General features: G+C 37.0%; 1 protein-coding gene across 4 annotated transcripts in view; it reads left to right on the forward strand.

The window, feature by feature from the left end:
• The window catches only part of PLCL1 (phospholipase C like 1 (inactive)), a 367,136-nt gene that overhangs the window by 299,977 nt on the left and 40,522 nt on the right, over nucleotides 1-26,637 (forward strand). For all 4 annotated transcript variants that reach the window (XM_061186078.1, XM_061186085.1, XM_061186091.1 and 1 more), the window contains 3 exons: nucleotides 1,311-1,514; nucleotides 21,486-21,561; nucleotides 23,623-23,732. In XM_061186078.1, coding sequence (XP_061042061.1) covers nucleotides 1,311-1,514; nucleotides 21,486-21,561; nucleotides 23,623-23,732 — 390 coding nt within the window. The remainder of the gene's footprint in view (nucleotides 1-1,310; nucleotides 1,515-21,485; nucleotides 21,562-23,622; nucleotides 23,733-26,637) is intronic.

The raw sequence follows: 26,637 nt of genomic DNA on the forward strand, positions 1-26,637 counted from the left end.
AGAAAACAAGCTTGAAGAGGTTAAGTAATTTCCCCAATATTGCATTTAATAAATAGGAATTTGAGCTTTGAATCCAGAATTAACCACCACCAAAACCCAATGATCATTCACGATTCTTAGTTATGTGATGCTGAATGCCAAACCATGACTTGGTGAAAACTTTATTTTTACATTATTTCACAGAGGAATTCTGGAATGGGTTTAAAATCAATTTTAAATCACCAAAATGGTAGAAAATACTATATTACATAAACCACATACAAATACTTAGATTGTAAACGTATAACTTGTGGTGGGTTGCCTTGGCCGCTATTTTAAAAATAGGCTCCAAATATCAGCATTACCTACCTGACTTTTTCTGACATAATTCTATAACTATTATAAACCCCTATGTTAGATTAGTTATAAGCCATTTCTACACCTGACTTTATATATTAGAAATAGATTTTATGTAGTTCTATATAATTCTTGGAATGTGTCCTTTGCGTGTATTACGTGTTTAAAATACATAATAAGGAGAGTTGGCTATAGATAAAATTTTTCCAGTTAATACTGATAATTTATCTCATCTCAAATTTTTTTTGGTTTAGGATTACTTAGAGCCTAATTACTAGAAAAATGAATACCATCATTGTCACTAAATTCATGAGACACACATTAGGTTAGGTATTGTTCATTGTTAATAGGCATAATTTCTACTTCAAATGAATCTTTTAAACGCCTGTCACATGGAAAAATGTAGCTTTACATGAAACGTGTTTTATTATGTGTGTCTGTCAGGTGCATTTCTGGTGGGATGACAAAGGAATACCACTGATGGTTATGTGAAAGGAGGGCGATGAGTAATAGCAGGCTGCTACCTTGAGGGGAAAAACTCAAAGAAGATGCACTCCAATGTACAACCACTGACATGCTTTTATGATCATCATGATACAAATTTAACAAGATATTCATGATCAGCCAATATTAATTTGTGTGCATTGTCCAGAATATTTCAGATATTCCAGAATATTCCACAGCCCTGCTTTGAAAAGCACTGTGTAGCCTTGGGTCATAATCTGCTTTGCTTTGCGGCATATTTGTGGCAGTTGTTAAAAGCTGAGAAAGATGAAGTGTAGCTGTGAATTAGCTCTGCGCGTTATCTCCATGCGTATCTCAACATTTTTGGTTGGTTATAATCCAGTTTGCTTCAAATTTCATATGTATTTAAGGGTATACTTTTAATGAATATACTTTTGTGTAAACCTAGAAGTGCTGGGGGGGATGTGTCATGTGGTCAGAAGTGTAATTCCATGTTTTCTTCCCCACAGAATGCCATAGTGTCTGTTAAGGAACTGTGCGGACTCCCTCCAATTGCCAGTCTGAAGCAGTGCCTGTTGACCCTGTCCTCTCGGCTCATCACCAGTGACAATACTCCCTCCGTCTCTCTTGTGATGAAAGACAACTTTCCTCATCTGGAGCCTCTGGGGGCAATTCCAGATGTGCAGAAAAAGATGCTGGCTGCTTATGATCTGGTAGGAAATTGTTACTCTCGATTTTTTCTCTGTGTGGGGAGGAAATCATATGGCAGGGGCTCTTTTGTGGAACTCCAGTGAATAACACAGAGTGACTGCCTTTAAAACCTCAACTGGGAGTGGCAGGCAGAGCTGGCCCACTCAGCCCCACCTAAGCCCCAGTGGAGACCTCTGAGGCAACGCTTTGAACCTAGAGCGCCACAGATTAAAAATGGAAAATCTCTGCTTTAGCAAGCAATGAATTATTGATTAAGTCCTCAAAAGTATACACAATTTCTCATCATCTAAATGACTTTAGCTTGCAATGTAACCATTTAATCGCATACCTATAGGAAGTAAAATTATGCCTCAGTACTGCCTTATGATGGTTGAGACAAACTATTTCTCTGGAAATTATATTTCTAAGCTAATACTGTTATCTGATTTTTCTGAATATATAATGGAATTTAAGTAGCAAATAAATTTAAGAATAACTATATTTCTGCATATCCTAATTCCATAAAAAAATTAGGACCAAATGAAAAACTGGAAAAATTTGTGACATGTGTGCCAGGTAAAGTGTAAATAACCTTAAAATAGAAAGAGCACTTAAAAATCAATGAGAGAAAAATGAGGAAAAAAATCTTAATCTACATCAGTCAGGATTAAGTTCAGCTTCATGAAACTAAAAATGCAAACTAATCATGGCTTAAAAATACAAAGTTTTATTTTCTCACATAAAAATCTGGAAACCAGCCATGCAGGGTGGCACTTCCATAAAATTCTTAAGAACCTAGGCTCCCTCTAGCTTTCTGCTCCACCATCTCTAGCACATCCTCATGGTCCAAAATGGCTGTTGAAGCTCTAACCATAATATCTACATTCTAACCATCAGGAATGATGAAGAGGAAAAAGAAGGCATTATCCTCTCCCTTTAAGGACGTTTCTCTGAAAAAGCATAGATCACATTTGCCTACCTGGAGTTGACACATAGACACACTTAGCTGCAAATGAAAATGGGAAATGTCTTTATTTTAAAGGGCTATGTGCTCAACTAAAAGTCATCTCTTCTGTTACTAAGAAACAGAGGTAGAATGGATATTAGGGGACAACAAATAGTCTTTGCTTCAGAGGTGAACAGGCAATTTATGTGTCTCCTCACCCTAAAAAAATAATGAAAATGTAAAAACATATTTAACTTGAAAATAAGTTTTAAATTTAAGATGTTAAAGAAATATAATGAGATACTTCCCCTCTCCATCAAATTGGCAATTTTTTTCTTTTTAAAAACTGTACCTCTGATAAAGAATTTAAGGAAATGGATACTCTTATCCATCTACCTTCAGTGGGAAAATAAATTGATATAATTTGGGGGGAAAATTTGGCAATATAATTTAAAGTGTTTATCCCATTTGATCCATGTATTTGATATCCAGGGATTTATTCTAAGCCAATAGATGTGTACATAAACATTTATGGTTAATAATGTCAGCATAGAGGGATAAGTTAAATAAAATACAGTAAGCCATATTATGGACTCCTTTGAAACCATTAAAATTGTATGTTAGAAAAATACTTAATGATGTGAAGAATTCCTCATAATATGTTTTGTGAAAGAGTCTGGTTACAAAAAAATATACACTATAGCATTTAAGTTGTATTTATATGTATACACATCTAAAATGCTAGCAGGATATTAATAATGATTATTTTTAAATAAGGAGAGTTTTATTTTCTTGCATATGCTTGTCTATATTTTTTCTGTATTTGCCAAACTCTTTACAATGAACCTGACTAATTTTCATAATTGAATAAAAATAAATGTTAAGGAAGAAAAGAATAATATTTTGTCATCCAAAAACAACTAGAAGAGAGACGTTGGGGATAAATATCCTACACCTGAAAAGGAAGAAAAGCCCACAGAGTATATTCTGCTTATGAATGATTTGAGCTCTTACAAACTGTACTTCATGGTTGCTGGGGGATAAGTTTGCTTATAACCTAAATAGCATTTTTCACGAAATCAATTTTTTCATCATAATAGTAGGGACTGAAAGCTATTCAGTGAATAGGTATAGTTGCCATCTAAGAGGTGAAATTAGGGTACCTGTTGCCATAGAGACAGACAGGGAAATCACTCATTGTTCCAATTCTCTTTTAAGCTAAGAAAGAAAAATCACTCACTGAGAGGGGAGCCTGGTCCCCTGGAGCTGGGCCTGTAATAAGCAGAAAAGCACCTGGTCTGTGGTCGGCCAATTTCCATTTCACATCCCCAAATGTCCCATGGTGTTGATACCACACCTGCTGGCCACATATGAACATCAGCCTTTTCTCATTTGTATTTCTAAAATGCAATTTCTAATTGCAGGTACAGCATGGTTTTCCAAAGCTTAAAATAAAAATCTATAGTGGAAAGCAGAAATACTTCTTTTTATTTAATTTAATTTAATTTTTTGGCCGTGCCACGTGGCTTGTGGGATCTTAGTTCCCCGACCAGGGAGTGAACCTGGGCCCTCGGTAGTGAAAGCGTGGAGTCCTAACCACTGGACTGCCAGGGAATTCCCATGGAAAGCAGAAATACATCTAATGAAGTGTTCATTTATAGTTCCCTATGGAAATGATTTTTCATTTTGGTAGGGAATTAAGTGTAAATATTCCTATACCAAATGCTAAACTTGGCAGATTGTGGACATAATCAAAAATACTGTTAATGTCTCAGCTGGTTATTTCTTTCCTGGGGTGCTGTGGATAAGGACCAGATACATGCCAGGATGATCTTGAAACACCATTTTTACTTTAGGATTTGCATTGTATTGGTTGGCATCTTTAGTACTCTTGGTGTATTCATGTTAGTATTTATTTTAAAGATGTCTTTTAAGATACGCTGCAGATCCAGAGTGATCATTTAAAAACGTAAATCAGATCATATCACTTTCCTGCCTCCAGTGGCTTCCCATTAAAATAAAACTGAAACTCCTTACTGTGGCTTACAGGGCCAATTATGACCTAGCCTTGCCTACCTATCTCACCTGCTTCTCCCTGCCTCACCCCCATACACTCTCTCCTGCTCACTCCACCCAGTCACATGGGCTTTCAGACTCAGCTTGTTCCCATCTCCAGGCCATTTTACTTGCAGTTCCCTCTGCTTGGAGTGTCCTTCCCTTGCATGGATAGTTGCTTCTTATCTCTTAATTCTTAGCTCAAATGTCATATCCTCAGAGACGCCTTCCCTAACCACTGTCTCCAACTGTCACTCTATCACATAACCTTATTTGATTTCCATTATCTTACTTGGCAGTATTGAAAATACTTGACTTTTTGTTTAATTTCTGTCCTTTTCCTTTACCCTCAATTTGAGTATACACTCCAAGAGGGCAGAGAAGCTGTCTGCCTTGCTTACTATTGTTAACTCTAGCACCTAAAACACTGCTGACACATAGTATGTTATCAATTAATGTTAGTTGAATAAAATAGAAATAGATGCATCTATATAGTTGGTGAAAATAATGTAGTTCCCATGCTATCTTTGAATGTGCTTTATGGTAAATCTTTAAATCCCCTTTGTTTTATCTCTATGACCCTACCCTAGTCAAATTGTTCCCTGTTTTACACATACAGTTGGAAACCTATAGACTAAGGCAAAACTATGGAGACAGGAAAAAAGATCAGCAGCTGCAAGGGACTGGGGGCAGGATAGGGTGAGGGAGGGATGAATAGGTGGAGCGCAGGGCATTTTTAGGCCAGTGAAACTATTCTGCATAACAATATAATAGTGGATACATGTCATTATGCATTACCCGAAACCCATGGAATGTACAACACAAAGAGTTAACCCTAATGTGAACCATGAACTTTAGCTAATAATAAAGTATCAATATTGGCTCATCAATTGTAGTAAATATACCACACTAATGCAAGATGTTAATAGTGGGGAAAACTGGGGGTGAGGTGGGGTGAGAGGGTACATGGGAACTCGCTGTACTTTCTGCTCAACTTTTATGCAAACCTAAAACTTCTAAAACTTAAGCCTAAAAAAGACCCACACAGACTATTAATAAAAGCTTATTTGGGTGACTAAGGCAGAAGACGAATCTAGGGTTTATTGCCTGGTGTTGGTGGTAGGGGACAGGTATCCCCAAATGAGCAGCTTGTGTGCTCGACTTTGGCTCAAGTTGCTTAAAGATTTCTCAGAAATGGTGATGAACTGTATAGATGCCATCCAAGAGGGGATGTTGTAACCACTAAAAAAAGAATACAGATTATGTTTAGAATAAAAAGCAACCTGAAATCATTTCTGAACAGATACAAATGTTTGGCCTATTTCAGTATCAAAAGAAACAAATCAGGCAACCAGGTAACCTACATTTATTGAAAGTCAACCTGAGTGCATCAGACTCTACTACTCATCATCAGGAAATAAAATGAAAATATTCTAGAAAACATTGACCTTGAGTTCATCTGCACAGATTTTTTTTTTCTAAATTTAGCTTTTCCCTAATGACCTGAGATGGTCCTATTCTTTACCAAACACTGGCTAATTTAATATTTGGAAATATTTCCTCTAGAGGGTTTTGGAAATTCAGTCTTAAAAGTCATCTTATACTGAAATTAAAATTATAGTATCTGTGTTGGTATGAAGGAATCAAAAGCCAAATATATCCATAATAGAGTGGATTTATTTACATGGCATAATTTCAGAAGACACCCCCCACCCCCATTTCATACCTTATTATTTTTTAATTAATTAATTAATTAATTATTTTTTGGCCGTGTTGGGTCTTCGTTTCTGTGTGAGGGCTTTCTCTAGTTGCAGCAAGCGGGGGCCACTCTTCATCGTGGTCCACGGGCCTCTCACTATCGTGGCCTCTCTTGTTGCAGAGCACAGGCTCCAGACGCGCAGGCTCAGTAATTGTGGCTCACGGGCCCAGCTATTCAGCGGCATGTGGGATCTTCCCAGACCAGGGCTCGAACCCGTGTCCCCTGCATTAGCAGACAGATTCTCAAGCACTACGCCACCAGGGAAGCCCTCATATCTTATTTAAGACATATATTTTCTCTCTGCTTACTGGTACTTGAAATTTCAAAATTATAATAAATTCCTTAGGGTTAAGACATTTAATCTCTTTAAAAATGCAAAAACATCTCAGTAAGTAGTAACACATTGGGTTATCAGTAATTTGTACCTTTGGATGGTTGTAACCTATCCTGTCCTACAGGCAGTTTTTTACCTGGGGAAAGGAAGAGATCCTAATGACAGAGTGTTCCCCAAGTCTGGGTAAGGTGGGGGTGAAGTTGCTCAAATAATTGCAATTTTACTGAAGAGCATCCCTGTCTACAATCTCCCTCAATGCTCTGAATAGGGATGTAGCTACGTAAATGCCTGGCTGATATTTAGGGCAACAAAAGCAGAGGTGACTTTCCTGATTGATATATCAAATACATGTCACAGCCAGAGGTGGGAAGTGACAGCTTCTGAAAAGCACTAAAGCAAACTGGGAACATTATTAATCAATAACTCAAGCAAGTAGAACAGGCTCTAAACATTGAAGGTGGAATTGATGTCTCCTTCCCAGGCTAAAGACACACAGAGGAGAGCTGTGGTGTTAGACTCCTTGCCGCAGTGCCATTTTGGTGGCTCTGTGGTGATCAGACAGTTTTTCAGAAACTCCCCAAACCTTAATTTAAAATCAGAATGCCATTTCTAAGTGACTTGTCCCTTTATTGCCCTGCAATTTGCCGGGGGATGGGGGGGGCAGTGGGGCGGGGGTGGAGCTCTGGTCTCTGAAAGAGCAAGCGTCACTTCCCCACTCTAGATTTTTCACGTTCTCTAAGAAAATATCCACTAATGTAGGTAATGTAGGTCATAGCGTCACTGCTAAGTCTTTTAAGGCTGTTAAAGTAGTATAATTATGTTTTGCAAATAAAAGGTAAGGTTTTCTTTTTTTGTTTAGGATTAACCTTGGGGTTGTTAAAAATAAAAATTAGTTACTGAAAGAATTGCTTAGTGCTAGAGCCAGGAACGGAGATGTTTAATTTTACAAACATTTACTGAGTTTCTCCCCTGGGCAGTCGTCTGTGTTCATGCAGTGGGAGGTACAGCAGCCCCTGTGCTCCAGTAGCTTACAGTCAGGGCAGGCGACCTGGTAAGGTCCAAACCAGGCTTACAAGTGGATCATTGGTGATAGGCTTATGTTCCTCATCATTGAACACGAGGTTGTAACGGTGGTGATTACATTGGGAAGTACATTGCCATTTCAGTAGAACACTATCAAAATTTCTTTGGCTAGGTTAGACTTTTTTCTTTCTACGGTGGTGCTTTTAATGCATGGACATTGTACACTATTTTCAAAACCCATCTCTAGCCTCAGCCCTAAAATTTTACTTTAGTCACACTTCTACATTTGATTACAGGACATCACCTAGGTGTCTCAAGAACAAACAATAGAAATTTAATAGGTCAAAAACTGGGTTCATTTTTTAGTTCCCTAGGTATTCATTTTTCCTTTTCTGACCCCTGCAAAAGATAACACCAAGCCAATGGTCCTCAATTCCTCCAAGTGATTTTCAAATGTTCTTTCTCTCTATATATATTCACTCCAGTGAGGTCTTTTTTTAAGTTTTTGGCCACACCCCACAGCATGTGGGATCTTAGTTCCCTGACCAGGGATCGAACCCACGCCTCCTGCATTGGAAGGCAGAGTCTTAACCACTGGACTGCCGGGGAAGTCCTGAGGTCTTTTTTTCTTAAAAAAAAATTATTGAAGTATAGTTGATTTGCAATGTTGTGTTAATTTCTGCTGTACAGCAAAGTGACTCAGTTATATATACATACATACATACATACACACACACACATATATATTCTTTTCCATTATGGTTTGTCACAGGATATTGAATATAGTTTCCCATGCTATATAGTAGGACCTTGTTATTTATCCATCCTATATATAAATAGTTTGCCTCTGCTAATCCCAAACTCCCAGTCCTTCCCACCCCTAGCTCCTCTCCCCCTTAGCAACCACAAGTCTGTTCTCTATATCTGTGAGTCCGGTTTTGTTTCATAGATAGGTTCATTTGTGTCATGTTTTAGATTCCACATATAAGTGATATCATATGGTATTTGTATTTCTTTTTCTGACTTACTTTGCTTAGTATGATAATCTCTAGGTCCATGCATGTTGCTGCAAATGGCATTATTTTATTCTTTTCTATGGTTGGGTAATATTCCATTGTGTGTATGTGTGTGTGTGTGTGTGTGTGTATATATATATATATATATATATATGTCTTGGCTATCCTATAAGGTCTTTTTATTTACAATTCAATATCAATGAGAGCTACTGCTTCTTTCGTCACTGTATTTCTCATGTGTATCCATTTCCTTACATTGACACAGCCAAGGTTCTCAACAGGCTCTCTTCTCCTCCCACCTGAATTTTTCAATAGGCTGACTAGTCCTCCATCTAGTCTCTACCTTTCTCTAATTCAACAATGGGAATAATCATCCTCAGATTCTATTTTTGATTTTTAACTAGCCTTGCAAAGCCTTCACCCACCATGCTGACTGTTTTGCCACCCTCATCTCCCATTTCCTTCTATTTGAACCTTCTCCTTCAGTCAAGCTGATTTATTTGCCACATACTTTTCATTCTCCATCCTTTGTATTTCTATTCTATACCACCTCAAATGACTTCCTAGCCTTAATTAATTCCCTCTCCATCAACCTAAGTCCAGCCCTTTGTCCTAACCTCTTGCAAAACTGACTTTAAGAAAAAATTCATTTATTGACTTTATTCATGGCATTCAACTCATACCAACTATAAAGAATTTTAGTAGATTGTGTGCGATACAGAGATGAATAAACAGAGAGAGGTATCAGCACAAATAGCCATAGTGCAAAGCATGACAGCTCTTTCAACCAAGAGAAATGTAAGTAAAATGAGATGGGAGCATGTATATTTGCCGCTTGTAACACAAGTTTCTCTTTTGATGTATCATTTTGTGTATGTCTTTAGGCTTTTGATTAGTCAATTCAACAAACACATTTTGCACACATGTCACTACTATGCAAGTCGCTGGAGGAAAGAAATGGTATGAAGCAAAATTTCTGTCCTTGAGGAATGGGAAATGCTGATAGGAAGGCAAGATTTACGCTTAAAAAGGGTAAGGACAGAGTCACACAGTGTTCAGGCAGTTCAGAACCAGATGATGTTTTATGTCCTGAGCTGGAGCCTAAGGACCTTGAGTCCTTATGGTAGACTTTTCACAGTGACTTGTAATATACTATACCCCCTCCCTGACTTTCACCCCGTCTCACCCAGTACTCAGCAGAATTTTATTTGCAAATAGTTTTGAATGAAAAATATTGTCTAAACTTTGTATATTTTTTCTTTAGATACCTGAATTTTTACTTCTCTGTTGTTCTCACCTGTCTAATTTTTCATGCATAGTCAAGAAGTATTGCCTAACATATTTTGGTCCTCTTAAGTGTTTTAAATTAATGTGAACACTTTTGGGTAGTTAGTGTTTTAAACATAGCAATCAGAAGTGGAATAGTTACAGGAAATTGCAACTTTAAAAAATAAACCCAAAGCATTCTCTGAAGGTGACTGCTGTGCTGAATTATTTAGCATTAACATAAAAGTTAAAACTTTGCTATGATATGAGTGACAGATTTTCTGAATATAAAATCAAAGCAACCTAGAGAGCATGAGTCAAGGGTTATTTAATCTTTTCCTCTGTTGTGTGATTTGGAGAACAGTTGATTATGTTAGCATTACTAGGAATCTAGCAAAAAGAACCAATCAGTATCTTTTATCACTCTTGCAACGGAATCAATACACTGGCCGGTATCACAATTAAGCCAAACATAATGGTTGGATTAAATACAGTCTTTTCTCTCAAGATGGGAAAAAGTTGTCAACAGTCCCCCAATATAGTTTTACTTATTGAAATAAATTTAGATTGAAATTAAGTCAAAGGCACTCTCCATCATTCTCTCTCCTTATGAAGTTTGTGTGAAACTTTATGTTAGTTTGCATTTTAAAAAGTACGTTGGGTTGTGTAGTAATGGAACCCAGAAAAAAAAGAACAGCTCACTGGCATGTGCTCAACCAGAACTGGTTATTTAAAAACAAGATGTTGTGCACTTAGTGCATTGAAACTTCTTTTACTCTTGGGTGTGGCAATGTCTTGTGATATATTTTCTGTATGTTGGGGGAAATGTCAGCATCTTGAGAGTTGGCAGCATTTCCATTTGGTACCAGGGTCCCAAGGACACAGGATATCACAGATGCATCAATAAGTAAGTATCTCAGGGGGCCTCCTTTGTGGAATATTGTGCACACATCCTCAAAGTTTGCTTTGCATTCCTGAATATTCAAGTTCTTGAAACAGTTTTAGTTTAAGTCAGTGTGAGATCATCAGATTGGCCTGAAAATTCTGGAGAAAGTTCATGAAGTTTAGTCACCTGGTAATTTTATGAATGAACTAAATTTTAATCATAGTGGGATAAAAACAAACATTTCTAATGATTACTCAAGATATAGCTGACAACTATATTTTGGAAACAGAACAACTGGAGAAAAGAAAAGGTAAAATGATCATTTTATGCAGAAAGCTGCTCATGCAGTAGATCCTATTACTGATGTGGAGACAGAGGTCCTTTGGCCTGCTCTGTGTGAGTTCCCCTGTCCTGCTCTATTATAAATCAGGCTAGGAAAAGTGATTCAGAGCTGGTTCCAGGACAGAGAATACTTACTTCATCACATACACCAAAGGCAGTGGATTTCCAGTTAGCTTGCAAATGTTCTAACCTTATATGTGTTCCTGTTTCACCAAAAATTAGCAGTCTTATAGGATTGACTTTGCTTAAAACCAAAAGATGCCCATCTATCAAGAGTGCTTTTTAACCATCTGATTTAAAATGTTTAAGTAAATTAAAAATTAAAGGAAATTATCTTCATTCTACTTAGCAAATGTATTTGTAACAACAATCAGATATTAAAATGTACCAAATTTAATAAAATTCAAGTTTTATTTTAAACAATTTGAACAGATGAGCCACTATAGAACTAAAAACTAAAACCCAGCATTTTGATTAGAAGGAAGATAGAGATAGATTAATTATTTCAGTCTTCTTAATAGGTCTAGAGCAGATTGACTTTTTCTTGACTCACATATTCTTAAATGATTGCCTTTCCAAATTTGATAATTCCTTCCTGAAAAAACAGTGGACACAAGTAAGTACATTGCTTACTAGGTTTCATAGGAAGAATATCTATACTGGTTCATGTGTGTTGCAAGTTAGACTTGGAGGGGGAAGCAGTCATGGCAAAAATGTTTCATGTTGCTCTACTTGATCAATTATAATGTATAAAATGTTTATCACCAACTTGCACTTGAAATAGGAATTTTACACTCTAATATAATATTAGCATCACAGAACAGTTTATAATGTCTGCACCTCAAGAATGCCTGAGTTCTAGTCTAAACTTTTCCACTAACTGGCCATGTGGCTTAAGGTAAGTCAATGGGGCTGAGTTTTTTCATTTGTAAAATGGGGTTGTCCATGACAGATGGTTGTTAAGGTTACTTCTAGATGTAAAGTTCGGTGGTTCTAAGAAATTAGATGTAATTCAGGATAAAATTGGCATCTATGGAAGGTTTCTGAGTCATGATTTGATGAAATCTCATCTTTTCAGTACGATTAAATAGTTACATTGACTCTGCAATGATTCTAGGCAATTAGTCAAACTCCCTATTGAGCTGGGAAGACAGTTTTTTTTCACACAGGTTAGACAATTTAATCTACCTTTGAGTAAAAGCATTACCGTCCCCTTCAGTAAAGTTTTTGTTTTAAATAAATGATTTTGATCTTAACTGAGAACTTTACACTCCCCAGTTCAGGACACATCTAATGCTTAAAGTAATGCCAACCTTTATCTGGGTAAGTCCTCTATTCTTTTAGATTCAAAGCCGTGGCTAGGAAATAAGATGCATTAAGAGATATTCATGTGACAGAACCAAAGAAAAGCTCTTTGTATTACTATAACAGCAAAGGCAACTGGGAGCTCAGGCTGAGACATCAGATATGTAAATCAGGCTGCTGCCAGATTCTATCGACTGAGTCAATCCAGCCTTGGCTGGCTGTCAACTGACTACCCAGCTGGGGGATTATCTGAAGACATGCTTCTCACCTTCTCTCCTTGGCTTTAGCACTTTGTATTTCATTTCCGTCAGGATCTGTAGAGATCTAGGAAGGAGATGAAACTCAAATCAATCATTTTTCCTTCCTAACAACTTAGATAAATTACTTAGCTGGGGAGAAAGGTTGAAGTTGTTGATTTAAATGTGGTTTGGAATTGTTGGTACATTTCAGCCATCCATCTAATTTGTTTTCTCTATAACTACTAAGAATTGAAAGTTGACTGCAGAAAATAGAATAAAATTATTCTTCTAAATACAATGGAAACTGTTACCATAGAGAAGAGGATCAAATGCTCTTATGACAAAGGTTTACATGAGCAATGATTTTAAGTTCTGAGAATATTAATTTTGAGGTGTTTTAAAGTTATGACTTTTGTTACTAAAGGTTTTAAAGTTATCCTCGGGGATACTCGTCTATGTTGAAGGTTAAATCACACTTGACTATCTCTTTATGAAGTGATCTATTAGACAATGGGAAAAACAAACTTCTTACACTGTGGGGTTAACAAATATTTACTTGGAAGATTTTGAAGAGAACTTGAATCATATTGTTTGTTGTATGTTTTGGTTCTGAATTTATTTTGCCTCAAATAAGTAATAAAGTTTTAAAATTTATTTTCTGATACTTGAGTATTATATTTTCCATAGGTATAATCCTATTAAAAGCTGTATGTTTAGTTTTCACTACTCAATTTGAAAGGGAATTAAGAACATGTAAGGTGGATAGACTCATCCACCAGAGGTCAGACAGCAGAAGCAAGAAGAACTACAGTCCTGCAGCCTGTGGAACAAAAACCACATTCACAGAAAGATAGACAAGATGAAAAGGCAGAGGGCTATATACCAGATGAAGGAACAAGATAAAACCCCAGGAAAACAACTAAATGAAATGGAGATAGGAAACCTTCCAGAAAAAGAATTCAGAATAATGATAGTGAAGATGATCCAGGACCTCGTAAAAAAAAATGGAGGCAAAGATCGAGAAGATGCAAGAAATGTTTAACAAAGATCTAGAAGAATTAAAGAACAAACAAACAGAGATGAACAATACAATAACAGAATTGAAAAATACACTAGAAGGAATCAATAGCAGAATAACTGAGGCAGAAGAACGGATAAGTGACCTGGAAGACCGAATGGTAGAATTCACTGCTGCAGAACAGAATAAAGAAAAAAGAATGAAAAGAAATGAAGACAGCCTAAGAGACCTCTGGAACAATATTAAATGCAACAACATTCGCATTATAGGGGTCCCAGAAGGAGAAGAGAGAGAGAAAGGACCCGAGAAAATACTTGAAGAGATTATAGTCGAAAACTTCCCTAACATGGGAAAGGAAATAGCCACCCAAGTCCAGGAAGCGCAGAGAGTCCCATACAGTATAAACCCAAGGAGAAACACTCCGAGACACATAGTAATCAAATTGGCAAAAATTAAAGACAAAGAAAAATTATTGAAAGCAGCAAGGGAAAAATGACAAATAACATACAAGGGAACTCCCATAAGGTTAACAGCTGATTTCTCAGCAGAAACTCTACAAGCCAGAAGGGAGTGTCATGATATACTTAAAGTGATGAAAGGGAAGAACCTACAACCAAGATTACTCTACCAGGCAAGGATCTCATTCAGTTCGATGGAGAAATCAAAAGCTTTACAGACAAGCAAAAGCTAAGAGAATTCAGCACCACCAAACCAGCTCTGCAACAAATGCTAAAGGAACTTCTCTAAGTGGGAAACACAAGAGAAGAAAAGGACCTACAAAAACAAACCCAAAAAATTAAGAAAATTGTAATAGGAACATACATATCAATAATTACCTTAAATGTGAATGGATTAAATGCTCCAACAAAAAGACACAGGCTTGCTGAATGGGTAAAAAAACAAGACCCATATATATGCTGTCTACAAGAGACCCACTTCAGATCTAGGGACACATACGGACTGAAAGTGAGGGGATGGAAAAAGATATTCCATGCAAATGGAAATCAAAAGAAAGCTGGAGTAGCAATACTCATATCAGATAAAATAGACTTTAAACTAAAGAATGTTACAAGAGACAAGGAAGGAAACTACATAATGATCAAGGGATCAATCCAAGAAGAAGATATAACAATTATAAATATATATGCACCCAAATTTGCTCTTCAATATAGGAGCACCACAATACATAAGGCAACTGCTAACAGCTCTAAAAGAGGAAATCGACAGTAACACAATAATAGTGGGGGACTTTAACACCTCACTTACACCAATGGACAGATCATCCAAACAGAAAATTAATAGGGAAACACAAGCTTTAAATGACACAATAGACCAAATAGATTTAATTGATATTTATAGGACATTTCATCCAAAAACAGCAGATTACACTTTCTTCTCAAGTGTGCATAGAACATTCTCCAGGATAGATCACATCTTGGGTCACAAATCAAGCCTCAGTAAATTTAAGAAAAATGAAATCATGTCAATCATCTTTTCTGACCACAATGCTATGAGATTAGAAATCAATTACAGGGGAAAAAAACGTAAAAAACACAAACACATGGAGGCTAAACAATACGTTACTAAATAACCAAGAGATCACTGAAGAAATCAAAGAGGAAGTCAAAAAATACCTAGAGACAAATGACAATGAAAACACGACGATCCAAAACCTATGGGATGCAGCAAAAGCAGTTCTAAGAGGGACGTTTATAGCTATACAATCCTACCTCAAGAAACAAGAAACATCTCAAATAAACAATCTAATGTTACACCTAAAGGAACTAGAGAAAGAAGAACAAACAAAACCCAAAGTTAGCAGAAGGAAAGAAATCATAAAGATCAGATCAGAAATAAATGAAATAGAAATAAAGAAAACAATAACAAAGATAAATAATACTAAAAGTTGGTTCTTTGAGAAGATAAACAAAATTGATAAACCATTAGCCAGACTCAACAAGAAAAAGAGGGAGAGGACTCAAATCAATAGAATTAGAAATGAAAAAGGAGAAGTTACAACAGACACCACAGAAATACAAAGTATCATAAGAGACTACTACAAGCAACTCTATTCCAATAAAATAGACAACGTGGAAGAAATGGACAAATTCTTAGAAAGGTATAACCTTCCAAGACTGGACCAGGAAGAAATAGAAAATATGAACAGACCAATCACAAGTAACGAAATTGAAACTGTGATTAAAAATCTTCCAACAAACAAAAGTCCAGGACCAGATGGCTTCACAGGTGAATTCTATCAAACATTTAGAGAAGAGCTAACACTCATCCTTCTCAAACTCTTCCAAAAAATTGCACAGGAAGGAAAACTCCCAAACTCATTCTATGAGGCCACCATCACCCTGATACCAAAGCCAGACAAAGATACTACAAAAAAAACAAAAAAGAAAATTACAGACCAATATCACTGATGAATATAGATGCAAAAATCATCAACAAAATACTAGCAAACAGAATCCAACAACACATTAAAAGGATCATACACCATGATCAAGTGGGATTTATCCTAGTGATGCAAGGATTCTTCAATATACACAAATCAATCAATGCGATACACCATATTAAAAAATTGAAGAAGAAAAACCATATGATCATCTCAATAGATGCAGAAAAAGCTTTTGACAAAATTCAACACATATTTATGATAAAAACTGTCCAGAAAGTGGGCGTAGAGGGAACCTACTTCAACATAATAAAGGCCATATATGACAAACCCACAGCAAACATCATTCTGAATGGTGAAAAGCTGAAAACATTTCCTCTAAGATCAGGAACGAGACAAGGATGTCCACTCTCACCACTCTTATTCAACATAATTTTGGAAGTCCTAGCTACGGCAATCAGAGAAGAAAAAGAAATAAAAGGAATACAAATTGGAAAAGAAGAAATAAAACTGTCACTGTTTGCAGATGACATGATACTAAACATAGAGAATCCTCAAGATGTACCAGAAAACTACTAGAGCTAATCAATGAATTTGGTAGAGTAGCAGGATACAAAATTAATGCACAGAAATCTCTTGCATTCCTATACACTAATGATGAAAAATCTGAAAGAGAAATTAAGGAAACACTCCCATTTACCACTGCAATAAAAAGAATAAAATACCTAGGAATAGATCTACCTAGGTAGACAAAAGACCTGTATGCAGAAAACTATAAGACACTGATGAAAGAAATTAAAGATGATACCAACAGATGGAGAGATATACCATGTTCTTGGATTGGAAGAATCAATACTGTGAAAATGACTCTACTACCCAAAGCAATCTACAGATTCAATGCAATCCCTATCAAATTACCAATGGCATTTTTTACAGAACTAGAACAAAAAATCTTAAAATTTGTATGGAGACACAAAAGACCCCGAAAAGCCAAAGCAGTCTTGAGGGAAAAAATCGGAGCTGGAGGAATCAGACTCCCTGACTTCAGACTATACTACAAAGCTACAGTAATCAAGGCAATATGGTACTGGCACAAAAACAGAAATATAGATCAATGGAACATGATAGAAAGCCCAGAGATAAACCCATGCCCCTATGGTCAACTAATCTATGACAAAGGAGACAAGGATATACAATGGAGAAAAAGTCTTTTGAATAAGTGGTGCTGGGAGAACTGGGCAGCTACATGTAAAAGAATGAAATTAGAACACTCCCTAACACCATACACAAAAATAAACTCAAAATGGATTAGAGACCTAAATGTAAGACCGGACACTATAAAACTCTTAGAGGAAAACATAGGAAGAACACTCTGACATAAATCACAGCAAGATCTTTTTTGATCCACCTCCTAAAGGATATAAAAACAAAAGTAAACAAATGGGACCTAATGAAACTTTAAAGCTTTTGCACAGCAAAGGAAACCATAAACAAAATGAAAAGACAACCCTCAGAATGGGAGAAAACATTTGCAAATGAATCATCAGACAAAGGATTAATCTCCAAAATACATAAACAGCTCATGCAGCTCAATATTAAAACAACAAACAACCCAATCCAAAAATGGGCAGAAGACCTAAACAGACATTTCTCCAAAGAAGACATACAGATGGCCAAGAAGCACATGAAAAGCTGCTCAACATCACTAATTATTAGAGATATGCAAATCAAAACTACAATGAGGTATCACCTCACACCAGTTAGAACGGGCATCATCAGAAAATCTACAAGCAACAAATGCTGGAGAGGGTGTGGAGAAAAGGGAACCCTCTTGCACTGTTGGTGGGAATGTAAATTGATACAGCCACTATGGAGAACAGTATGGAGGTTCCTTAAAGAACTAAAAATAGAATTACCATATGACCCAGCAATCCCCCTACTGGGCATATACCCAGAGAAAACCATAATTCAAAAACCACATGCACCCCAATGTTCATTGCAGCACTATTTACAATAGCCAGGTCATGGAAGCAACCTAAATGGCCATTGACAGATGAATGGATAAAGAAGATGTGGTGCATATATACAATGGAATATTACTCAGACATTAAAAGGAATGAAATTGGGTCATTTGTAGAGAAGTGGATGCATCTAGAGACTGTCATACAGAGTGAAGTAAGTCAGAAAGAGAAAAACAAATATCGTATATGAACGCATATACTTGGAACCTAGAAAATGGTACAGATGGACCGGTTTGCAGAGCAGAAATTGAGACACAGAAGTAGAGAATAAACGTATGGACACCAAGGGGGGAAAGCGGTGTGCCGTGGGGGTGGTGGTGGGACGAACTGGGAGATTGGGATTGACATGTATACACCGATGTGTGTAAAATGGATGAGTAATAAGAAAATAAATAAGTAAATAAACATTTAAAAAAAAAAGAACATGTAAGGTTATAGAAAAATGGAGAACCTAGGGAAAAAGACTAGAGACAAAAAGAAAGATTATATTTCAAAAAAGACCATGATAGGTTTGAGAAGTGATCTGTTGTGTACATGTGTGGGTAATTAATACTAGAAGAAATAAGTATCACAAAATAAGATAAGGAAAAGGTGATATTGATGGATAGATATGAAAATGGATAGATGAATCTGGGGATATAAAGTGGGGTCAACTGCTGAGCTGGCAAGAATGAGAACTGAGAATTGGCCAGGGGGTAGTCTGTGATGAGGCCAAACTTTGGGGGTCTCAATGGAGTCCCTCAAGAGTCAAAGCAATGAGCATGGGCTAGTTTGTTAAGGAAGGATTGATGAGGACAACCACTGAAGGCCAATAGAGTATTTTGTTATTGTTTTTGTTTGCTTACTTTAAGGTAGGAGATGTTGTATGGAAAAGGGAAAAACCAGGGGAGAGGTAGAAATTGTAGATGAATAAAGAAGGGCTCATTAGGAATGGGTTCCTGAAGGGAAGAGGGAAAGGTGAGATTGGAAGTCGAGGTAGAAGAGTTAGCCTTGGCGAAGAGCACACTTCCTTCTCAGGTTCTCACAAAAAGGCTGTGGCATTTTTGGATGCAGGAAATATATTCCTTTTGTACTCAACACTGAGGAGATATTTAGTAAAATACTGCCAAAAAAAAAAAAAAAAAAAAAGGTGGCCACAAATCAATAGAGTTTCTTTTCTTTTTTTTTTAATCAGATAATGGTATCATATGTTCTCCACTGAGAGCAAAACCAAGAGAAATGAATGTCAGTCAAGATATTATCAAAGGAAATTACCAATGCTATCCCTTTTTGGAGTTTTTCTTAAAAAGGACATATTTGAACCTGGTTGAAGTAGATTGATTACGGTCATGGCCTCATGTTATTACTGATGGGCTGGGTCAGGTGACTTTGGAAAGCTACATTTCAGGCTCAAAAGACTGAATGTGTGAAGGCATGGCCAGGCTAGACAAAATTAGAGGGTGCTATATTTTCGTGAAAATAAATGGATGCCAGGAAACCGGGATTTTAATTCCAGTTTGATCACTAATTAGTTCCATTTTTAATGGAACTAATTTTCCATTAGTTCCAAGGATTTTAACTCTTATAAGTAGTTTCCTTTTTCACAAAATTAAGGGTGTGGTCCTGATAGCTAAGATTCTTTTAGCCTTAAAAATAAAATGATTCTAAAATTGTGCAGTATATTGGCTATTTTGCTCATGGTAAAGTCACAGAATGTGTTTGTTCTTTATGAATGTTTCCCTTGCTTGAATTTTATGAAAACATTTTGTATGCTATCTGACCAATTCGAACATCTGATAACTTTGAAAGTATTATAAAAACTCTATTGATGCTGCATGGGTAGATGCTAAGCTTAGAAAAGACTAAATCAGATTCCCTTCATATTAAATCTTTCTTTGCCTTTAAGTTTCATTCACTTGGAAGCTGCAGTAACTCAGGCTACACATAACCATTTGAGAAACTGTTATTCAGAAACATTCCACTTCCTCTTGGGAGTTGAAAGAGTTAATGCAGTTAAAAAGTTTGACGCAGCTTAGACCTTCTTGGGTGTCTAGTTTTAATAGTCACTTTAGCCCTCCAAATAAGTCACTTCAAACTATCATTTTAGGCAGAAAATATCAGTAATTGAAGAATTAATTATCATGTGTCATTTAGTCATTTGAGTAGACTTCCCTACTAGACTATGAACTCCATGGAGATAGAAATGTGTCTGTTTTTGCTCATCCATGTATCATACCCCTTGTAGTTACCATGGTGCTTACACACAGTGCCTGCTGAGTAGATATTTGTTAAATGAATGAATGATTTGATTTTACTTCTATAGAATTGTTAGGCACTAAAAATTCATGATTCAAATGTTCTTTTCCATTTGAAGATTTGTAGTCATAAACCACTTTATATTTGAAAGTGATTGTATAAAACTACAATCTTGTACAACAGCATTTAATTATGAAGACTGTCTTACTCAAGACTTTTTATGTCCACTTTGGATTCTGCCTTGAACTCTCTTCAGATTATTGAGCCAGACAGATAAAACATGGAGTAGTCAGATTAAAAGGGACAACATCTATTAGGAGTAGAAGAGTGGCTGGAAATTCAGGAAATGTTTGCCTATTGGTGCCTTTCTTTAGTCACTTCTTCAGAAGGGCCCCAATCCCTTGTCTTTCTGATCACAACTTCTTTACCTACTCTCATATTCCCCTTTCACATACAGATTTCTCTTTTCTTCATCTCTCCAACAGCTGTCCTATTTCCCCTACTTCACTCAGTATATTAATTACTTCTTGGTCTTTTTTCTTTCTACCCAAATGTGGAGGGCAGGGACACCATTTCAGTATTGTTGCCTACAAGCTCTGTGGAATTGCTGGTGAATATGACCCACAGTTCTTTCTTGCCAATGGAGCTGGAGCCCTTCTCGACGAAGGACCAGGACTCCACCATCTTTGCGCCACTTAAATCCAATTTGCCGACTTCACCGATATGTCCTGTAGTTCTTTACCTCATCACTAGGTGATTCCCTGTTCTGATATCTCATTGCTGTTGTTCCAGTACCACTTGCCTTGATGTTGCAGTAACTTTGGGGCGAGGGGATAACATAAGAGGTGTTCATGAATGTGATCTGGGACTTAAAGAGTGTGTATGCAGTTATTCAACAGTTATTGATTTGGCACCCATGGTGTGCCAGGCATATTACATAAGTGGAACAACCATAAGGTAGGTGACTCTAGCTGGTGTTAGAGTGGATGGGGCTTGGAGCAGAGATCATCCTTCCCTCTCCCATCTCTTGTGGTTATGGCCAGGGCGCCCCATTGCTGGCAGTTTCATGTGGGTCTTTATGCTGTCTTTCCAATGTGCCAGTTTAAGGATTTCTGACAACCACCTTTTTAATGCTTATTTTGTGACAGATGATCCAGGAGAGCCGGTTTCTCATAGAAATGGCAGACACAGTCCAGGAAAAGATCGTGCAGTGTCAGAAAGCAGGTAACCTTCCCCCTTGCCCCCATTTCGTTTAGAAACCATAATGATGATTTTTGGCAGACTTTTAAAGTTTAACTATACTTTGAGTTACACTGAAGCCTTTGTTTAGTACAGAAGAGATCTACGTGATAGTATGTAGGTGGTCTGTGTGTATATAGAGGGGGTATCTGCAGATATCTAGAGAGGTGAGGGTTTCTGAATTTACTTTTGTGATTTGGGAACCTATCAAAGCCTTTTATTACTGATATGGAAACTGTGGTTTCACATTGCCCCTTAAGAAACACTTTATTTTTACAGTTTGAACCATGATCTTGTTAACCTTCTAGGCTTTTGCCTCATTTACTAGTCCTCATTTTAGATTTGTTCCTTCTTTAAGGATGGGATGCGCCACGTGTCTCTGATGGCACATTGCTGTGTTTATTTATTTTCACTTCATCCACACCCCAGTACTTTTCTCTCTCTTGGATCCATGTTCTCCCTGATCCACACACACACATTAGTGATTGCAATAAGGAAGATGACACTGACAGTTGCTTGATATATATGCATATGATACACTAAGCACACATGCTATGTTATTTAGTCCTCATAACAACTCTGCGATGTAGTCATCATTATATCCAATCTAGAGATGAGGCATCTGAGATTCTGAGAGATTGAGCGAATTACCCCAAATCCCATATCAACACGTGGTAGAGGTGACCTTTGAACCCAGACCAAACTTTGAAAATGGTGCTCTTCGCTACTGATCTGGAGGCTTAAATGTTTCCGTTGACAGGAAGCACGAAAATAATAACAATACGAAATACTTATATTATGCTCCTATGTACCATGCATTACTTTGAGAGTTTTGTATGTATTGACTCATTTAATCTTCACACAATTCCATGAGGTCAATACTCTTGTTATCACCATTGCACCATTGAGGAGACTTAATGGCAGAGAGTTTCAGGGATTTGCTCATACTCACGTAGCTAGTCAGTGGTAGAGACAGAGTGAAGGTCTGGGCTCTGCAGCCATGCTCTTACTATGTATTGGGCTTGTGATGTTAGCACCAGGAAAGTTAATGTGGTTTTAGGCTACATTAATACAAGCCTAGTCACTAGAACTAGGAAGGTGGTGGTAAAACCCTACATCATGTGGGCAACTTCAATCCCATTTTGAGAATGATGTTCCTGGATGTCATCCTTAAAGAGAAATTATAATAAGCTGAAACATGTTAGAATGTTTAATCTGGAGAAGGGAAAACTCTAGTAGACTTTATCCAACATCTTTCTTCAAATATTTAAAGGGCTGTACTGTGGAACAGAGATTAGACCTTGTTGTTCTGAGGCTAGCTAGCACCAAGGAGTAGAAGTTTCAGGGAGAGAGACTGGTTTGATATCAGTCACAGCTTTCCAAAGATGGAATGAGCTTTCCAGAAGAAAGTGTGATTCCCGTGTCTGAGGTGCTAAGACAAAGGCTGGAGAGACAGATGATGGTGATGTTTTTTATAGTATTCAAGCTTGGGGGAATGGTTTAGCTAAAAATAACTTTAAGGCCATTCCCAAATCTGACACATTTGGGTGTTTCCAGGAATGCTATTTTAAAAAAACTTTTTATTTTTACTCAACATTTACTAATTACCATTGTTATCTATGTGGGCTCCAGGCCTACTGTCAAGCCATATGGATGGTTCATAAGGCAAAGTAAGATATGTGCATCCTTCACATATGGTAGCCATTCACACATTACACCATTTTATATAAAAACCAGGCAGAGAACAAACAAGATGGATGCCACCTGTTGGAAGAATTTGCTTCTTAACTTCTCATGTCTTTGTCTATGGCCGCTTGCTGTTTAAAACCTAATTTAATCTAATGCATTGATTATTTTTAGCTTCCCTTTAAGGACAGCCATTTGGTGGTGATGAACAGAATGAGAAGGAGAATTCAATTTTGGGATTTAGAAATTATGAGAAGGACAGAAATGGGAAATTATATTCTTACTGATAATATTTTCACAATAAAATGCCTAGTTTTCTGAAATTTATACAAAGAATTCTCTTATGTTCTCTTTTTAAAGGGATGGAGTTCCATGAGGAACTTCATAATCTGGGGGCAAAAGAAGGCTTGAAAGGAAGAAAACTCAACAAAGCAACTGAGAGCTTTGCTTGGAACATTACAGTACTGAAGGTAAATGAAGTACTCAGGTGCCCCTTTGTCTTTATTTTTCTCCTCATCTCTCCAATGTGTAGAGAAGCATCAGTGGTTAAATACGGTGACCTGAATTTTTAATTAACGCTTGACCTAATTAATTCGTGCTCTAAGTGATGGGAGATGCATACTGGGATTAACACACGTTTTGCCATAATAGGACAATGAGTTTTGTGGTGGAGGCAGAAGACAGCACGACCTAATTCTATTACCTGGTGTTTGTGTGTGTGTGGTTTACTCATACTTCTAGTCAAGTCAATATGGCTGTTCTGGTTTGTGGAAAGAATAACACAAAATGTTGCTGAAGAAGGATCCAATACAAGTGACTTGGAAAAGCTTTAAACTACAGAATATCTGGAGCCATTTAGGATTATTTGATTTTAGGAAGAGTCTCTATAAATACATTTATTTTTGCAAAAATTTTGGAAGTCAGTTTTTTGAGATTATTATTTGCTCCACTGAAAATTAATTTTAGGACTTCGAAGTAAAGATGCCACTTTTCATATTTTGTTACATGAATGGACAAATGATTTAGGCAGTTGGAATAATTTATTCTTAGCAGTGTGATGGAGAAAAACAACTACAAACAAAATTAATAATTACTGACATCTAAAGAACACTGATGCGCCAGGTGCTGTTTTACAAGGTTTATATGAATTAACATTTTAATACTTTCATTAACTCAATACTGTTATTATTCTCATTTTAAAAGTGAGAAAACCAAGGCACTGAAAACTTATGTATATTACCCAAGGTCACTCAGCTAGTAAATGGTGGAGCTGGAGTTTGAACCCAGGCAGTTGGCTCCAGAGCCTGCTCTACAGAGAGATACTGCACATGTTTACATGAAAGTGCTGGGTGAACTGTAATACATATCACAAATATTTATTAAAAATTCAGTCCACAACTATTTGTTAAGCTCCTACTATGTACTGGGCTCTCTGCTATGCATTGGGAACCCATGAAGAACAAAAGCGATACAGACCCTGACCTCATGAGTTAACAGTCTGGGGACAGGAGGTGCGGTGGGGGAAAATAGGTGTCATTTGCTTAAGAGGCAGGAACTATAGTGTTAATATAAAGACGAGCTTGTTTTATAATACCTGAGTACAACATGGCAATGTGAGCCCTGATACAGACGCTTTCTGTTCAGCGTATTTTTATGTGGGCTCGTTAATGTGCTGATCGCTGAGAAAGGAGCTACAGACACAAATATCAAAAAAGTAATAACTGCGCCTCCAGAACTAGTCTACTAGGGGAGACAGACATGTGACTAATAGCAGCCATTGATTAGTCAACACTTCACATGTGACAAGCACCCATGACTAAGTAGTTTATGCATGTTTCCTCCTTTCCTCTTTGCAACAACTGTGTGACATTGCAGCAACTCATGCTGACCCTGATATGACCCTCTCCATCTCACAGATGAGGAAATTGAGGCTCAGTTTTTAGTTTCTTACCTTCAGCTAGTAGTTTCTTAGGCTCAGGTTTTAGTTTCTTACCTTCAGCTAGTAGATGGCAGAACTGAAATGCTATATCATGCCCATCGTTCTAACCACTACCCTGTCCTCCTGCCTCCTGAAAGACTCAATCCATGTGACTGAGTCCAGGCAGCCTAGTACAGGGGTGAGGGCACAGGCTTTGGGTGCAGACTGCCTGATAGCTGTGAGGCTTTGGCCAAGTTATGTAGTCTCTCTGAGGGTGATAATAATACCTACACCCCAGGTTTTATAAGAATGAAATAATACATATAAAAATATCTAAGTCACAGTGCACGAAACTTGACATTATATCTATACCTATACTATTATTGTATATATATGCTATTACTTTTGCCAGGGTGAGGATGACCATTGGAATAAAAGGCTTTTGGTTTTTCTTAATTTAAATTTAAATTAAAAAATCAACTAATTAATTATTTAAAATTGAGGTATAACTGTTAGTTTCTTTGTTAACTTCTGACTGAAGCCCATTCACTGTTTTCTGAGGTTTGTTTGTGTGTTTGGTTTAGTGACAGAAACTGATTGCTAGATGGGGCCTAGCAAATGCTGTACAAATCATTCTCAGACAGATCTTTTGAAACAGAATCAATCTTCTATTATTTTAGCTCATGTACCAGCTACTAGTATTTCAGCTTGAGCACTAGGAACTTAAACAAGAATAGTGAACTTTTCCAAACTTCTATTTCCCTTCTCTCCCCCATTGCGTTTAGTGGACCTGTTAATCACGTGCTCTTTCCCCAAGTGCTAAACAAACGACCTCCTTGGAATGTGAATTTTTAGCTGAGGCACAAAGAGACCAGGCTTTTTTGGAGGCTGTGTATCTAGTGGTGCCTCTCTGAGAAGAATCTCCTCTCTAAGGCTCTTCCTTTATTTCTTGTGTCTTGGATCTGAAGTTCTTAGTTCCTTCTTTGTTCTCCAGTCTTCCTATTGATTTTCAATCTCCTAAAAATGCCCTTTTTCTTAAGTTTACTAGAGGCAATTTCCATTGCTTACAACTGGATGAATTAGTAACAACCGCATTGGTAAGACATAATCACTGAAATAGTAGGATATGTCAAGGCTCACCTAAAAATTCTGCATTGCTTTCTGAAAAGGTTTCCTTACACACAATTTTTACAAGTACTCCTCGATATCTAGGGGAAGAGAATGATGATTGACCAATATTTGTTGAACATGTGCGTTCAAGTAGCTAAAATATTTAATTCCAATGCAACTTCCAACAAGTAAGGGAGGATTTACAAAAAATGAGAAATGTGTCCTCAGGAAAATGGTGGGTGGGCAGCATGGAGTGGTAGAAAGGGGCATTGACTTTAAAGGAAATTGAGCTGAGACTAAAAAATAAATTCTTTAGTTTACATTGATTACTGCAATTCAATATTACA

Source organism: Eubalaena glacialis, chromosome 1 (genome assembly GCF_028564815.1).
Source record: "Eubalaena glacialis isolate mEubGla1 chromosome 1, mEubGla1.1.hap2.+ XY, whole genome shotgun sequence".
NCBI lineage: Eukaryota > Metazoa > Chordata > Mammalia > Artiodactyla > Balaenidae > Eubalaena > Eubalaena glacialis.